Here is a 14,009-nt window from a genome sequence, read left to right as displayed (position 1 = left end):
CTCTTAGTGAGGCCACAAGAATGTTAAATTAGGCAGAGAGAGACCTGGTTGTATTTTTCCAGCCCCTTTCCCCCGCCTAAGAGGACGAACTCCCACAAATTACTTGTCTGAGCTGCATTTCTGCTGTCTGCTTTGAGGCCTTCTGCAGAGGGAGGGGTGTGAATGCCCCCGAGGGACAGCTTTCGGATGTGCTTCCCTTCCACACACATAGCAGGGTGTTGATGCTGTATTTGCCACCATAGCAGGCTTGGGAAACAAACTCCAGCCTGCCCTGGTGTATGTGGCAAAGTTCTAGCTGAATCTCTCCTTTAAAAAAACAACAACAACAAAAACTAGTTGCAGGCCCCTAATGAACCACTTCCGGTTCCTTGTCTGCTCTGGTCTGCTTTGGGAGGGAGTTGGCTTCAGGGGAGGGTGACCTTGTCTCCCTGAGCATCCTGGCTGCTTTGACCTTGGGTAGCCACCAGGAGGCCAAATTAGGAAGCTTCCTCTTGTCTCAGTTAAACAAGCAAACAGACAACTTGCCTTTTTCCAATGGTTAGACTTACCTGGAGTCCTCTTGGTTTCTTCTCTTTTTAGGTTTGCCCAAGAGAATGCTTCTGTTGCCAGTTATGAAACTTCCCACCTACCCAATGCCCCATTATTCCTTCTTTTAGCAAATGGCAGAAACCAGTCCCCTCTGGCTGACTGACCACTGCAGTACAGTACAGAATGCTAGAAGTAAAAGTGATACAGGCAGATTGACAGGACGTCCTGCCTGCTTTTAATCCTGGTTTTCTTTGAACGCATACTTGAGCAAAAACCATTTGTAAAGAAGCATCTTTTCCTACTTTTTTATTTTAAGAAAATGCAAATTTAGTTCTCTAAAAACTTGAAGCAAGCAAACAATGGTCTGTGAAAATGGTTACCTCATTTTTTTTCCAAAATAACTTATACTAGCCTTCTGTTATAGGGAATAAACTTAGATGCTTAAAATCATTGTTTTTAAGTGAAGTACCCAAATTATGTAAAACTTTAAAAAAAAAACTTGTGAAGGATGTATAGAGTATAAGACGCTGATCACAAAAGAATAATAAAACCAGTTCTTGTTGTAATGGAGAGTTTTCGCCTGTTTTCTAACACAGGGCCATGGCCTCCGTGTGCCTGTCCCCTTTAGGCCTTTGGATATGTGGTGTAGCTGCTTTTCTAAAAAACATACTCTCTGCACTAAAAATAAAATAGAAGACCCACCCCCTGAAAAACCTGTCTAGCTTTGTAAATACCAAGTCATGTAATCCAGTAGAATATGGGCTCAATTACTGCTTCAAAGAGAAAGCTTTGAATGAATTCCATGTGAAGGTTTTGTGAGGTCCTTCCTGGGATATGCCACCCCAGGTCTTGGAAGGACTTCCTATCTCTTTAGCACTTACAGTGATAATGCGGGCTATGTCTACGTGCGACAGATTGCTCATACTCTGGTGCAATCTGCTGCTAATTTAGGAGGGTTACCTGGACACTTTTGATCCAGACTATGCTCTCTTCTTGTGTTAGGATTCATTTTGCTACTTGGGGAACCAGAGATGGTGGCTATAGAGAAGTTTCGAATGTCCTCTTCCCCTGCCCCTCAAATTTCAAATGAGTCAGGCATATCAAATAATCCAAACTGAGAAAGTTCTCAGACCATAAATGAGAGCGTTGGAATATAATAAAAGTCCAGTAGTTAGATCTATTGGAGTTAAATGCTCCAATAGTTAGATCCTTTAATTCCAAAGTCTGCTTCCCCAATCACCCCCCCACCTTTAAAAAAAAGAAAACCAACTTCAAATAAATGAGCCCAACTCGCGGATGTTCTTGTGGCCTCCTTCGCTCAGTCTGGGATCTTGTAGCTCATTGGTGCGCATTTTTTTGCCCCCTTTTTCAGAGCTAAAACTAAGGCCTCTCCTTTTCCCATCCCTCCCACCCACAACCTTGTACAATTCTAAGAATCTGAAGCAGCAACACGGTCCCCATGAAAACTTGCTACCTTAATTGTCCTGGTCTCGTCCAGTGCTGCTGTGGAAAGTTAGCCGTTTCAGCCATAGGCCAGTATCTGCCCTTTTCTTTTAACATTCGAGCATTGAAAGCAAAAGCGGCGATTTGCTGGGTCATGTGCATTGGGTTTGCCTGTGCACATACCTGCTTCTCTTTGAGATCCAGGAGACTGTTCTCGAGAAAGACTTATGTGTGGTTATGTGGGGGCTCTTCACTCTTTTGCACTAGGGGACTTAGCTAAGGGAACTGCTATTAAGGCATCACCCCCACAAAAAACGTAAGTGTTCCTCTTGCTCCCTTCTTTTCAAACGTCACCCATTTGTGGCTCACCTTTTTTATGATGGTTTTGTGCTGCCCAGAGGAGGCTTTTATATACTCTGCTCTCCTCCAGGTGTACTTGGACAGGGGCAAGGTGGGTCTTGGTCAATGTGTGGTGGGGTGTGTGTGTGTGTGTGGAAAGGAGGTTGAGTTGTGGGGTCTCTAAACCTCCATGGAGGAAGAGCTCTATCCTTAAGATGCCTTCTTCAGGGGCAGAGTATATAAACAAGCAGCTTTCTTCGGGGTTAACCACAGTTGTGGTTTTGGGAAAAGGTGGCGGTGTAAAGTGAGCACCTAAGTATTTGTGCTTCTTTGGAATGTGATTTCTCCGTCCTCCACAGCTGTTTCCACTTTGTCCTCTGGCTTTTTGGTTCAGTGGCGGTGGTGCTTTAAAGGCTGTCTTGGATGGGCAGCATCTAGTCTGCTGTTCGTCTTCCCTTGCATCTGTGTACAGGGATTGCTATTTTTAATGCAGGGAGGGGGGAGGTTGGGAATGGGACTGAGGCTTGGGGTGCCTTCAGATCGAGAACAGTATTGATAAAACCATTGACTGTCTTGCTGGCCTATGGATGAAAGGAAGACCATCACTGAGCTTGGAAAAGCATGGCAGATAAGACTTACCAAACAAAGATTTGTTTCCGTGCAAATTGGCAGCTTGATAAATTTCAAGGGTTGGGGGTGTTTTTTGGTGTGTGTTTTTGTTTTGGTTAATGCCATGAAATTCTCCCAACCCCCACACTAAAAACCTTTCAAGCACAAATCTTGCTGACTTTATTGAGGATTCGCTTTCCAGAGAGATCCTCTCCCTGGTCAGTTGTGACAGCTCTCTGTGGGTGCTATGCTCTTTTCCAACTTGATGGCAAAATCATTTCCAATAATTGATATGAAGTCATTTCCCCTTGCCCTCTCCTCTCCATTTATTTTTTTGTCATGTCGGGAGTTACTAACCACGTCTGTAAACCTGCCCTTTTGCTGCGTATTTTACATTTCTCTGCTTTACTTGAAAATCCTAATAAGCTATCGGTTCCTTATTTTTTATATGTCGACAAATATATGAAGGGGGGGAGCAGGTAACTGTTAACTTTTTTTTTTTTTTGAGGTTGCTAATATAGGATGGTTCCATATATATATTTTTATTTACCTAAAAAAAACCACCCGCCTACCCCAAAAAGGTATCAAAAAATGTGCCCATTTTGCAATGAAAATCCCACTTACAGCTTGAAAGAGCAGAGAAATTTAAGCGGCGCTCGCTACTTTTCCCTTTTCTTTAATTAACCTGCAATTTCTCTTCCTCTTGCTTCTCTGCTCTTCTCTCTGCTGTAGGTGGCTTTTTCATTGACAGCCCTTATTGCCAACCTCTCGACATGGCTCCTTTTATCATTCACTTGGGCCCTCAAGATTTCTTCTCTGACTTCTAGAGCAAACAGGTTATGCGGTTCGGAAAAAGGTGCTTTTTTCCCCTCCAACAAACGCGTTTTTAAAAGCAAGACTTGGAAGGAGGGAGCAGGGGGCAGCCTTCAGCAATCAGATTTGGGACTCTCTAGTTTTCTCTTTCAAGGAAAAGAAAAGAAAAAAGCTCGTTTATATTTTTTGTTAATTCTCAACTTTCCTGAACTCCCAAAAAGCAATACAACCCACCCCAGCTCTTAAAACCACAGCAATAGATGTACAAAAAGAATGTCGTTTGGCTACTTCTGCATTTCACTAAGGAAGGAACAACCCTGTCGAAAAGAGGTTTTGGGGGTTTTTTGCATTCTGAGCACTGGCCTAGCTGCTCGGGTCAAATTGTTGGAACTCCAGTTTGGGCTTTTGAGTTTGAGCAATGGGAGGGAACACTTTCTCTCTCTCTGTCCACTCTCCCCCCCCCCCCCCGCCTGCCCACCCCCTGGATTGCAGCAATGGGGTGGGAAGTTTCCTGGTTTCTAGATGGGGGTTTTTTGGGCAGGGGGGGAGTTAAGAAAGCTTCACTCCTTATGCACAACTTTGTGAAACCTATAGGCTCTTTCACCTGCAAATAAATGTGCCCCCTCCTGCTGCTGCCCCCCCTCTCCATTAGCATTTGCCCTAGAAACCTCATGGCCTGAAGGGTGCCATTGGAGGGCGCTGGGTCCATGGGGAACAAGCAAATTCCTTGGGGTGGAATCCAGCCCAATTGCTAGCAAGAGAGTGCAGAACCTTTGGCTTCAGATTATAGCTCAGCGGTGGATCTTCCGTGTGGCTTTGCTTAAGAGCCAGCTCTTTCCTATAAAATGGGAGCAATAAGCCTACCTTGCACACACACACACACACACACACACACACACACCCCTTGCAAGGACAGGTGTATCACTTATATTATCAATGCAGCCAATCCTCAAGTCCTGTTGGAATTTTTTTGGGGGGTCAGGGGCAAGAGCAGCCCTCTTATTCCAGCAGAGCTTGTGAGGGATGTGCAGGCTGTGTCCTGGAGGGTATATCTCCATAGCAAGTGAATCCTTGCTATACCTGCTTCTCAGGAGGTTTGATAGAAATCACGCTTCCAGCCATTCTGGACTTCTGTTTATAAAGTTAGGCTTGAACTGTGGCTGGAAGAGGAATAGCACTTCTATTTGTTGGCCCAGAGAATGTTTCTGTTTCTTCCTTTTCAACCATGCTGCTGTTTCACTGCACCTTACTGTTAATAGGCTTTCCTCTGTAGTTTTTTTTCACTTGTGAAATGGAATGTAAATATCCAGGGAGGATTTTCTGTTTTTCTTTTCTTACATATTTATTTCTTTGGTTAAATACCAATTTGTGTTTTTGGTGTCCTGCTCAAGGAATTGACCGTAAGGAAAATATTATTTCTGTTTTGTCTTAAGACACCATTAGCACTGAGGCAGGCAGCATTCAGAGGACTGCCTAGTGGAAGAGTGTCTGCTTTGCATGCAGAAGGTCCCAGTTGAACCCCCATGGCATCTCCACATGGGCCTGGGAACCCTGGAGAGCCACTGTCAATCAGCGTAGGAGCTGGGTGGACCCCAACAGGGAGACCTGGTTCCTAACACACTTCTGAGCAGGTGGTTCAATTACTGTTGTCCTCACTGAAAAGTCCTCAGTTTAGAGCTTTCTCTTTCTCTCTTTTGTGTTCCATCTGAATGACCTAAAAGCAGCGCAGCTGGACCAGAGAGTGGCCTGGTTTGTGTCTGGGTGGGAAACTTGTGGTTGGGGCTGATGACAGCTGGAGTCCCCAGTTCCCCCAACACTCTCTTAGTCCAGAGCCCACCCTGCTGGTGGCAGCCCTGGTTCCTGTAATTTAGCAGCGGGTGACCTCTAGACGGTTCTGTTTTGGGCACCTGCAGTTATAATGATGAAAAAGCCTTACCTTCACTCTGTGAGTCTGCCTAATTCCCCCCTTTTAAAGCAGCCTGTGTTGAAGCTGCCAAACTTTTTCTGGCACTGAATCCCCACCCATTTTAGACGCTGCAGTCCTTGAGGTGGGGGCTGGTGCTTCCAGAGGCCACAACCCACACCCTCTTTTCTGGGCTTGTGCTGAAACCACCACCCTCATTGCTGGCTTCTGAAGAACAGAAGAGGATGTCCCATAATAACTGTCATGAATAAGAAATGAATGTTTTCTTATCAATAATTAAATCTGATCACTTAACTGATGCTCTGATGTTTTTATTATTACTATTTAAAAAGAAACATTAGTCAGCAGAGAACATGTTTATAAATAGAGCGGATTAATTCCTGTGTGGGGGTGAAAGGGTGGCGTGGAGAACGAGTGTTTAACTTATAGGTTAATAAGGCTGGTACTGGATGGGAACCTTTAATAAACTCTCCAAATGTCGCAGGAGGTTCTGAAGCTGCTCTTGGGTTCAATTTTTAAAATGTTGCATACTGTGTCAACAGAACCTAGAAAAGTGAAGTGGGAAGAAGACCCTGTGCTATAATGAGAATTACCTCTTTATCTCTGCAACTTTGAATTTCTGGAACTGTCTCTTCACATCTAATGCCACTGAGCTCCCCCATAAGATAGAGAGAGGGAAAACCCCAAACCAGCCTGGCAAGGCTGAAGGCTGCCCACCTCGGCCTTAGAGACACACAGCTGTTGCCCCCTCCCCCCCCCATTTGCTTATGGGAAATGGAGTCAGCTGTGGGGTGTAGGTCTCCCTTTGCACAGGCTTCGAATGCCACCCCCCCAACACAAATACTCCTTTGTCCCTAGTGCCCAATACCAGTTACTTATAAAAATTTACCGCTACAGCCTTCATACAAGAATCATGCTACAAGCACGTGGGCCATGCAGTGATGTGTGTCATGTTCTACCCCTCCCCCATCCCAGGAAGTCTACCTTCTGCACCTCAATCCATGTTCTCCAGCTACAACATTCATAATTCAAGGCAGCACCACGGGGAAGGGCCTGCAACAGTTCCTACTTGAGGTAGGAACAGGCTTGGCTGGGGAAGAGACCTTCCAGAGGTGAGATGCAAGCCATGTGCTGAGATGCTCTGTAGATGCTGCACCTGAGTCCATTCTCTGTTGCTCCAGAGGGAATGGGACCCAACTTCAAACTGCAAGGGGAAAACTTTAGACTTTAGACATTTGGCACTGGAACAGACTGTGCCTCAGAAGGCTGCTCTCCTTAGCTGGAGATTTTCAAGCAAGGGCTGAACAACTGCCTGTCCAGGACATGGTAAGAGTGGGGGCTGGACTAGATAGCCATCTGATACCCCTCCCAACACTGATTTTAATTCATTCCTGCAGCTTGAAGAGATACAGTCTAGCCTGGAACCACACGCTGGAGCAGTCAGTTGTGGGCAAGTTACAAAACAAACACAAAAACAAACCCCAACAGCAGCAGCAAAAATAAATCCATATAGCTATCACAAGGAGCTATAACCAGTGGTGAGTTTGGCAAGTGAACTTGGTGTGTGTGATAGTAAGCACAACACAAACCTCCTAAAGGCCAGGAGTTCACAAACTGCAGCAATGCTTCTTTGGTGTTTAGGGAAGCTTCTGACCACACACAGCTTGGCTGCCTTCCTGGCGTTGCTGTGCCCTGCCACTCTGAGAGCAAACGAGCCCCCATGCTGTCAACAGCCGTGCTGTAACCTTGGCCAGCCAGCTTCTGCTTATAAGTCAGCCCAGGCTGGGAAACCATTAAGTTATTCATTTCCTCCAATGACTTCTGTGTGTGTGCTTTTTTTCTTTTATAAAAAAAGGCTGCTTCTCGTTCTCTCCTTCAAGCAGCTACCTGTTCTGCACACCACCATCTTATTCCAAAGCAAGGGCCATTTTTCACACCCTTTTCTCCTTTTTTCTGCATGGTGAAGTCATACTTTACTTCAACTTCTCCTTCCGCTGGATTCCACAGTGCTAAAAACACACCCTGCAAGTACCTCCAGATTGGGACTGAAATCAATTGCAAGCCAATGGAAACCAAATGAAAAAAAGTTTAAAAGCTCCACAGATGCATCTTTCTATTATGCTCCTAGTACTTATTGGCTAAATTATTCAAGGATAGAATTAATCACATTTACCTTTTGATTGGAGGGTTAAACCACAAAGCCTAGGGCTTGCCAAGCAGAAGGTTGGCGGTTCGAATCCCCGAAACAGGGTGAGCTCCCATTACTTGGTCCCTGCTCCTGCCCACCTAGCAGTTCGAAAGCACGTCACAGTGCAAGTAGATAAATAGGTACCACTCCGGCGGGAAGGTAAATGGCGTTTCCGTGTGCTGCTCTGGTTCGCCAGAAGCGGCTTAGTCATGCTGGCCACATGACCCGGAAGCTGTACGCCGGCTCCCTTGGCCAATAAAGCGAGATGAGCACTGCAACCCCAGAGTCGGCCACGACTGGACCTAATGGTCAGGGGTCCCTTTACCTTTACCTTTTGATTTGTGCCAACGAACTTCAATATTCCGTTGGGTGTCCTCAATCCCTGCTATCCTGGCTCACTTTCAGAACATTTTTCCTTGGCTGTGTTGACTGGCAACATCAATTCAGAAGGCCAGTCAAGAGCACCTGTGGCTGAAGAAAGTGATTGTGGCCACATCAGGGCCACCAAGCCTGACCAATGAGCCTGCCAGCTCCCTGCCTCCTCTCCCTGGGCTCTTATACTCCTGTGGCCCAGGGCAACTGCATCACATGCACAGAGCAGGCCAGATAGTCAAGGCGGTCACTGCAGACTGAGCTGCAGTGCATTGCCTAAATTGGGTTGGGGTCCTTGAGGGGCAGAATGCATCTCTCCAAGCCTTCTCGTCTGGCCTTTGGGTCTCAGCCCAAGCCACACTTCACACCCAGAGTGGTTTTGCCTATCCTTGAACTGCGATGCCTCCCTCTTGTGTGAATGGAGGACAGAGACGGGTGTGTGCACGTGTGCAGAAGCTAACCCACTGTGCAAAGTTAAAATTCAGATTTGTTGCTCCACTTACTTTCACCTTTGGCCCTACCGGCCACTGGCATGCGGCCCTTGCAATAAAAAGGATTCCCAGAGGGAGGAGGCAATTCTGTGGCCAGAGGTTTCAGTGCATTAAGGTGCAAGGTACATCAGGTGCCAGAAAGGCAGATGGCTCTCCGTACAGTCGCCTGTCTGCGCTAAAGGAACTTGAGACAAACTGAATAAAGGACTTGTAAGAGACTGGGGTGGGGGGTGCGCGACCCTGCTGCACTGAATGAGCCATACTTCATGAAAATTGATTACATGAAGTGTATTGTTTCACACAAAAGAAGTCAGCAAGCACTTTGTAGGGACAACATGCAATATACATCATGAACCCCCCCCCCCCCGAAAAGTGGAACCCAGAGGAAAATGATGGTGGAGAACCTTTGGGCTCCCAGCCTTTGCACAGCGAAAATGGTTCTGGAGAAGCAGCTGAGACCCCCCCCCCCCGCCGTGTGCCTGCTATGTCTGTGGCCTCTGGAGACAGAGCCTCTAAGCAGGCTGTCCCCACCCTGCCCACTAGGGCAGGATCCCTGGGGGCTCCCAGCATCACACGCCTTCTGCTTCCTGGCAGCAACACTGCCCCTTAAATGCTCTGGTCAGCCAGGCACCCTTTCTTCCTGCACAAAGCAGCCGCCTTGCCTGCCCCAAGGTGGCCTCCAAGCTATTCTTAGCTTTGTTAAATTCAAAAGGGGAGGAAGGAGAGACAGGCTCCTAAGCAATTAGCAACAAAGCAGAATGCTGCAGCACATCTCCCTTGCTAGGCAGCCTGGCAACACCTGTGCGTGCTTTGGAAGCTGCTGCATCTAGTGAGCAAACTTCAGCTTGCGGTTGAAAGGTAAAGGACCCCTGTACAGTGAAGTCCAGTCAAAGGCGACTATGGGGTGTGGTGCTCGCCTCACTTTTCAGACCGAGGGATCCAGAGTTTGTCCACAGACAGAACTGTAGAGGTGGGTGGGTCATCTAGCACAACTCCTTGCAGTGCAGGAATCGCAGCTAAAGAATCCTGGCAGGTGGCCATCCGACTTCTGCTTAAAAACCTCCAATGAAGGCGAGTCCACTACCTTCTGAGACCCATCAACAAATGTACAGCCCACGAGCCGCACACAGGGGCTCGATTCCACGTTGGACCTGAATCTTCAAACATGTGCACAGATTGACCATGGAACCCGATGACAGCCATCCTTTGCAGCCAATTATCTAACTGCTAGCCAAGGTACCACAAGCAGGCAGAAAAGTGGACCTTGGAAGCAACTCAGAAAACACTCCTTCATCCATGGGCACAATTCAGCACCTGCTAAAGGACGGGGTGCAGCTCAGTGGTACAGCACTTGCCTGGCACGTAGAAGGTCCCAGTCCCTGGCAGCATTTCCAGGCGTGGGTGGCAAAGACTCCTGTCCTGATACCCTGGAAAGCCATTGCTGGTTTGCTGAGCTGGATGGCCCAATGGTCATACTCAGGGTAAGGCATCTTCCTGCAGTCCTATAGACCAGGGATGCCCAACAGGTTGATCGCAATCCAATGGTGGATCCCTGGGAGGTTCTGGTAGATCATGGTCGATCGCTGGGTCCCTTCCCTTAGCGTTTGAAAAATAGAATCCTGCCCTGCCCCTTTGCCCTGCCTACCATTGTTGATCTGCAGAACAGAAGACGGAGTTTACTCAGTGAGGCTGTTTGTTTTCCCAGTGATCTGTTGTTGAGTGACTGTCCCCCCCCCCGCCAAAAAAAAATGGGGGCTTCCCTTTTCCTTCTCCCTAAAAAAAGCTTAACAACACTGCCCTGTACTCCCCAAAATGGGGGCTTTCCTTTCCCAAAAAAGGTCAGCAACTTTGACCTGAACCCTAGTTTTCAATTCTGTAAGTAGGTCTCTTGGGAGTTGGCCACTGCTGCTATAGACCAACAAGCTGATAGTTAACAGATGACAATTAGCAATTTCCTGTAATATATCCATAATGGCGCTCAGAGATGTCTTGTGAAGTTCCCCACTTGTCAGGGTAAACATTCAGCAGTTGAACTTCCCAAATGACTCTCTCAGCAGTTGTCCTCTCTGAAATGGGTTCAAATTGCAACCAAGGAATAAAGTGCAGAGTTTCCAGTGCTCGCTCAGCTACAAAGCTCACCAGCTAAATTCTGATGCAGTCACCAGACCTCCAGCAGAGCCACCGTCTAGGTGAGGATGAAGGGAGAAGAGAACAGTACTGTGTCCTGCAGGCCAAACCGCGCTGGAGAACATTTTAACCAATGTTCTTTTAGTCCAGGGGTCTGCAACCTTTAAGACAAAAAGAGCCACTTGGACCCATTTCCGAAGGAAAAAAAAACTGGGAGCCGCAAAACCATTGCGACATTTAAAATAAATATATCTCCAGAGCCGTGATCTGACAGCGGGTGGGAAGGTGACGTCGGGACGGTGCGTGACTAACGCACGCACCGCCCCCATGCGACGTCACAGCCAGTACAGCACCCGCCACAGTGGGGAGTGTACTGCACAATGCGCCTCCTCCCCTCGCTAGTATCCGCCCCGGTGTAAAAGAGCCACATGCGGCTCTGGAGCCACGGGTTGCAGACCCCTGTTTTAGTCAATAACTAAATGGAAAACATGTGCCTGCCCACCCCAAGGCTTCCAGACACAGCAAGCCATGCATCCAAAAGTGTGTTTCCCAGGGCTAAGGAAAGTGGGAACTTTTAGCACAGGTCTCAAAGGTGCTGGCCATGCCAAGAGCCTGAGGTCATTTTAGGCTTAGGCACACAGACACATGCTCTCTCTCTCTCACACACACACACACACAGCCCATGGCCCCATCCAGCAGGGCTTCCTATGTGAAACAAGGAGGGAGCTTCCGTGCAAGCGAGGTGCTGTGGGTCAGTGCAAGGGGGCTTTTAATGGATGTGTTTACTGTGAGTGATGTTCTTCCCAGATCAACACACAGCTGCGATGCTGGAGAGGGTGGGTTCCAGGAACCAAGAACGCCAAAGCTCAGCAGCAGAGCACCTGCTGTGTGTGCAGAAAGCACTGGGCTCATTCCCTACACGTAAAGCACAGGAAGGTGCTCTTGTCTGAAACGCTGGAGTGCTGCTGCTCTGAGCGTAGAAGGCCACTTCCTAATGCCCCAACCTTTTCTTAACTTTCTTACTGCCCCAGCAGAGACAAATTGACCAGATGACATTTCCATTAAAAGTGAAAGACAACAAGAAAATAGTAATACAATTTTACTAGTTTATATATCAATTCAAAGATCTATACTCTGCAAACTACTCTTCTACTACAATGTCCACACATCTATTAATGATGGAGTTACAGTTATTTTTTGGTATTATTAAAACAATACGAGATATTCATGTACACAGTTTTAAGGGGAAGAGAAATTATGAACTCCTGGGCACCGCAAGGTCTTTTTGCCTCTGGTAGTCTCAGGCTGCATTAGCTAGCATTAGTCTGGTCAACAACAAAAAAAAAATAATAACGTAGAAATACAAATTATCTTTATATACAAACCAGTGCCTCTTATTGTAACCAGCTTATACTCAAAACACGCTGCACACAAGAAAAGTTTATCCGCTGATACAATAGCTATTTCATTTCAGCGTAGCACAAACCAGTATAAATTAAAAAAGAAGAAATTACAAAGGTGCAAAACCTCCATTCTACAGCTTTTCTGGTGAGACGTCTCGGGGTAGTCTAAGCGCTCAGAAATCCAAGCAGACCTAGGACCTACCAGTGTAGTTACAGGAAGCGTGGAGGGAAAGGGAAGGGATGATGGCAGCGGGAATGGTGCACACGAACAAGGAAAACCCAGCCAGCCATTGGAGCCACGAAACGCCTTGCCTGGGAGAGGCCCAGGCAAAGACGGCGAAACATTACACACAGCAACAGCGCAGCCAGTGCAGTGATCCCTCCTTCCCTCCCCACCCCTTTATTTTGTGTTGCCCTCTTCCCATCCATGTGCAAAACCATAAAGGATAAAGGATAATAGCTCCCGCAGAGGCAGAGCAGCTCTCCAGAAAGTGCAAGGGAGGCTGGTTAAACAGACAGACAGTCTTAATGCTTGTTAAGTTAAAAGGACGAAGCTTCTGGTTCACAAATGGGCTGGATCCAAACTAAGCTAAGTAGCATCTGAAGATTCCACCCAAGTCAATGAGACAAAGTTAGGCGCGAGTTAAAAGCCTCGCAGACTTCGTTAGGGCCCAAGTTTAGCTTAACTCAGTCCAGAGGTCCTGCCCACTGAAATGGTACAGGTATGTGTTATATATGGCTCTGGAAGATGAACCACATGTGGAACGGACCACGGTAGAAGTTAAATAGCTCGGAGACGAGGAGGACTCCAAGAGCGACAGGTACTTTGAAAAGACAATGATGACACTCCCCCTCCTCCAACCCACTTGCATAGAATTGATTAGTGACACAATAACTAAATGGTGGACAAAGGAAGAGACACAGGGAGGTGTGTTCACACACTTGCGGGGGGGGGGCGCGAACCTGCTCCAAAAGGTAACCATGCAAATGCTTCTTCCCCCACTAACTCGGGGGGGTATGGTCTCTGGCACTGGAGTAACTTGTTGGAAATAGTATTTTTTCCCTTTTGTTCTTTTAAAGAGTTATAACTGTAAAAAAAAAGAAGTTCTTGTATCTGTAAACTTAGTAAGTCTGAGGTTTTGGTAAATTCTCGTACCTGGGCCTGCGAAATGCCTCCAGCCAGACTGTAGAATGGAGTGTTTTTGTGTGTGTGTGTGTGTCCCCCTCCCTGCCCCTCTGAAAAGAGCTTCCAGTCTACAGCTACACCCCCTGGTTAAATAATCAGTAGTATGAAGATCCTGCGCTGAGCCTCGCAGAGAGCTTGGGCCACTGACCTGCGGAAAGCCCCAACATGCGCTGTGTGTTTCTAGAGTCTATGTACATCCTGGTCCCCTCTCTCTCCCACATGGCAGCAGCATCGGCAACTGGCCGAGGCAGCAACGGAAGGCAGAAGGTGCCCCAAGGGGGAACGTGGGCCGCGGGAGGAGGCCGCCCCTTCAGCACGTCTCTTTCCCTTGAACGCCTGTCACTGTCTTTATGGAGCTCAGTGTTCGGTTGAACCAGGTCTTCCGCGAGGCCTGCACCTCATTCAGCGCCTGCCCCAAGTCGTGCTCCAGATCCTGAAAGGCAACAGGAAAGGAGAGTCACAGAACTCCCAAATTCTGTGCACACAACCACCCCCACTCCCTCCCCAACCCCACTTGAACAAACCTAAGCAGGGGGTACAAAATTCACACCAGCTCTACGTCGTCTTGTTTCCAGAAACCATTTTT

General features: G+C 47.5%; 2 protein-coding genes across 10 annotated transcripts in view; one reads left to right on the top strand and one right to left on the bottom strand.

The window, feature by feature from the left end:
- Window positions 1-4,596, top strand: part of STRBP (spermatid perinuclear RNA binding protein) — a 120,074-nt gene extending 115,478 nt beyond the window's left edge. For 5 of the 7 annotated variants that reach the window (XM_082208889.1, XM_082208886.1, XM_082208885.1 and 2 more), the window contains one exon: window positions 3,652-4,596. In XM_082208889.1, coding sequence (XP_082065015.1) covers window positions 3,652-3,746 — 95 coding nt within the window. In that variant the 3' untranslated portion in view covers window positions 3,747-4,596. Of the gene's footprint in view, window positions 1-579; window positions 1,095-3,651 lie in introns of those variants that run through there. The other 2 variants (XM_082208888.1, XM_082208887.1) reach the window with 1 other exon arrangement.
- A 7,324-nt stretch (window positions 4,597-11,920) lies between these two features.
- Window positions 11,921-14,009, bottom strand: part of RABGAP1 (RAB GTPase activating protein 1) — a 100,171-nt gene continuing 98,082 nt past the window's right edge. For all 3 annotated transcript variants that reach the window (XM_082208851.1, XM_082208850.1, XM_082208852.1), the window contains one exon: window positions 11,921-13,856. In XM_082208851.1, coding sequence (XP_082064977.1) covers window positions 13,734-13,856 — 123 coding nt within the window. In that variant the 3' untranslated portion in view covers window positions 11,921-13,733. The remainder of the gene's footprint in view (window positions 13,857-14,009) is intronic.

This window comes from Podarcis vaucheri (assembly GCF_965113315.1).
Source record: "Podarcis vaucheri genome assembly, chromosome: Z".
NCBI lineage: Eukaryota > Metazoa > Chordata > Lepidosauria > Squamata > Lacertidae > Podarcis > Podarcis vaucheri.
Note: the sequence above shows the minus strand (reverse complement) of the source record. Positions and strands in the feature narration are given on the sequence as shown.